The 3,442-nt window shown below is 44.2% G+C and overlaps 1 protein-coding gene across 1 annotated transcript; it reads right to left on the bottom strand.

Annotated features, from left to right (window-relative positions):
- Positions 1-324: 324 nt before the first annotated feature.
- LOC138892261 (uncharacterized) lies at positions 325-1,843 on the bottom strand. Its single transcript, XM_070175966.1, has 2 exons — positions 1,420-1,843; positions 325-605 (listed from the first exon to the last, which is right to left on the bottom strand). The coding sequence occupies exons 1-2, from the start codon at positions 1,841-1,843 to the stop codon at positions 325-327; spliced, it is 705 nt and encodes a 234-aa protein (XP_070032067.1).
- Between the last annotated feature and the right edge of the window lie 1,599 nt (positions 1,844-3,442).

The raw sequence follows: 3,442 nt of genomic DNA, 5'->3' as shown, positions 1-3,442 counted from the left end.
AGTTAACATAAAGGAAGCAATTTAAAGAGAACCTCAATAGTCGAATACGGGCAGAAAGTTATAAGACAAGTAAAACTGCAAGAAGTATTCCACTAATAACTCTTTTCCAACATAAGATGCACAATAGGAATCACGACCAAAGTACCTCCTCGTACACAACAAGAATCATAACCAAGGTACCGCCTCATATATAATAAGAATCACATCCGAAGTACCGTCTAGTATATAACAAGAATCACAACCGAGGTACCGCCTCGTATATAACAAGAATCAAAACTGAGGTACCGCCTCGTATCCACATTTCTCAATTTCTCAATTATTCATCTATCTATAGTCAATACACATGCACTTAGAACCATCCTTCTTCTTCATAAACAGAACGGGAGCGCGCCAAGGTGATACACTAGGTCGAATGAAACCCTTATCAAGTAACTCTTGTAACTGCTCTTTTAACTTGTTCAACTCTACTGGGGCCATATGATAAGGTGGGATAGAAATGGGCCGAGTTCCCGACAATAAGTTAATACCTAAATCGATGTCCCTATTGGGCGGCATGCCAGGAAGATCTGCTAGAAACACATCTAGGAAGTCCCTCACTACTGGGACTGAATAGATGGTAGGAGTATTAGCACTGACACTTCTCACAAAGGCTAGATATGAATCACACCCCTTCTCAACCATCTGCTGAGACTTTATAAATGACACAACCCTGCTTGGAAAATAATCCAAAGTACCCCTCCACTATAACTATGGTAAACCTGGCATAGCCAATGTCATAGTCTTGGCGTGACAGACAGTCTAGAATAGCATGATAGGGCGACAACCAGTCCATGCCCAAGATAACATCAAAGTATACCATATTGAGCAATAATAGATCAACTCTGGTCTCAAAACCACCAATAACAACTAAACACGATCGATACACATGGTCCACAATAATAGAATCTCCCACAGGCACGGACACATAAATAGGAGAACTCAAAGATTCACGAGATATATCCAAATACAGAGCAAAGTAAGATGACATATATGAATAAGTGGATCTTTGATCAAATAAGACTGATGCATCTCTATGACAAACCAGAATCATACCTATAATGACTGCATCTGAAGCGACTGCCTCCGTCCTACCTGAAAAAGCATAGAATCTGGCCTGGCCTCCCCCTCTAGGGCGACCTCTACCCTCCCATCCCCCAATCCTAGCTGGTTGTGCGAGTGGAGTGGCAATTGGAGTAGCAACCATGGCCCGTAAAAATCAGCGGACCTGACTGAATCCGTGGAGCCTGAGTAGTCTGCGGAGGTGCACCCCTCCCAAGTCTGGGTAGTCTCTAACCATATGATGGGTATCACTACACTCAAAGCAAGCTCTCTGTTGGCATGGATGCTAGGAATGGTTCAGACTTAGTTGGCTGGACTGACCGCTTAAGGCACCCCGAGTAGGAGGTGCACTAGAAAGTGGCTGAGTAAAGTGTGCAACCTGAGACCTAGAGATAGTCAGAGTACCACTAGAAGCTGGAAGTGCTGAATGATATGGATGGCTTACATAGCCTCTACCATGATGGGCTGTAACTGCAGCGTGGCCACCACTAAATCCTCCATTACCTCGAGGCCTTTTGGCCTCCCTATCCTCTCCCTCACGACCCCACATACCCTTTAACCTCCATGCGATCTCTACCACCTGCTGATATGGGGTTTCCGTCTCCAACTCTCGAGCCATGCTGAATCTAATACCATAGTTGAGCCCCTCGACTAATCGGTGGACTCGCTCCATAACTGTAGAAACCAAAGTAGGTGTATGTCTGGACAAATTACTGAATCTGAGAGCATACTCTGACACTGACATAGTACCCTAGCGCAATTGCTAAAACTCTGCGCGCCATGCATCCTGAAGGGTCTGGGGAACAAACTCTCTCAGGAACATCTCTGAAAATTGAGTACATGTAAGTGAAGCTGCATCGGCTGGGCTACTCTCCCTGTAAGCCCGCCAGCACTTATACGCTGCTCCTGATTGTTGAAATATAGTAAAAGAAACCCCTCTCGTCTCTATAATACCCATGGTGCAGAGAATATGGTGGCACTTCTCTAGAAAACCATGTGCATCCTCTGAAGCTAAGCCACTGTAAGTAGGATGATACTTCTTAAACCTCTCAAGTCTACGCTGCTCCTCCTAAGATGCCCCTGCCCTAACCTCGGGTTGAACCGGAATAATAGGCTGCGCTGGCATAACATCTGGGACCTGATCAACATGCCACTGCTTTGGATTATAGGCTACGGGAGTCTAAGCTCCCCCCCATCCTAAGATGTGGCTGGTGAAAGTGGAATCAACCCCACCTGAGCTAGAGTACCAAACATGCTCAAGAACTATGCGAGGGTCTCCTGAAGTGTAGGGATGGCAAAAGGCACCTTGGGTGCCTGTCCCCCAACTGGAGCTACTAGTGGCTGCTCTTCCGCAGTTTGGGCAGGTGCTCTAGCTATACCACGTGCCCCTCATCGGCCTCTTTCCCGGCCCCGGCCTCTAGCGGCTATATCAGGGGGCGCGGGTGTCTGATCATTGGATCCAGCAGTGCGTGTCCTTGCCATCTATGAGAGAATAGAAAGTCAAAGATTTAGTTTTCAAAGTCAACTAATTCGCACGAATAGGAATCAAGAAGTAGAGTTTTCCTAATAGTTCTGTAGCCTCTCGAAGATAAGTATAGACGTCTCCGTACCAATCTGCAAGGCTCTACTAAACCTTTTTATGACTCGCAACACCTATCAACCTAAAGCTCTAATACCAACTTGTCATGATCTTAATTTTCTCACCTTAGGATATTGTGACGGCACCTAGTCTCTAAGACTAGATAAGCCTATCAATGAGAGATTATGGAAAAAATAAAATCTAAGGCATAACATAACTAATTATTCTCATAAACATCTCGATAACTGAAACATAACTACAATGTTCCCAAAACCCTGTGAGACTGAGTCATAAGCTTCTCCAGAATGTTCCAAAATACCTACTACAACACTATCTAATAAAGGAAACAACAATACAATAAGGGTAACGGAAGGTGACTCTGAGCCTTACGGACGTCGAGCAAGTATACCTTGAAGTCTCCAGATGATAGCTACAATCAACACTAACGTCCAGCACGCACAGACGTACCTGGATCTGCACAAAAAGATGTGTTGAAGCGTAGTATGAGTATACCACAATGGTACCCATTAAGTATCAATCCTAACCTCTGTAGAGTAGTGACGAGGCCAGGTCAAGACACCTACTAGGATATAAATAGCAGAAAGAAAACATAATAAAGAGAAGTAAAGGCAGGCAGAGAAATAAATATTACAAAACAAGTTATTAACATAGACTAATGACAGAATTGTAAGCATAGAGATAACATAAAGGAAACAGTTTAAAGAGAACCTCAATAGCCGAATACAGACTAAAAATGATAAGATA

Source organism: Nicotiana tomentosiformis, chromosome 5 (assembly GCF_000390325.3).
Source record: "Nicotiana tomentosiformis chromosome 5, ASM39032v3, whole genome shotgun sequence".
NCBI classification, from domain to species: Eukaryota; Viridiplantae; Streptophyta; class Magnoliopsida; order Solanales; family Solanaceae; genus Nicotiana; species Nicotiana tomentosiformis.
This window is presented reverse-complemented; position numbering and strand designations above follow the sequence as displayed.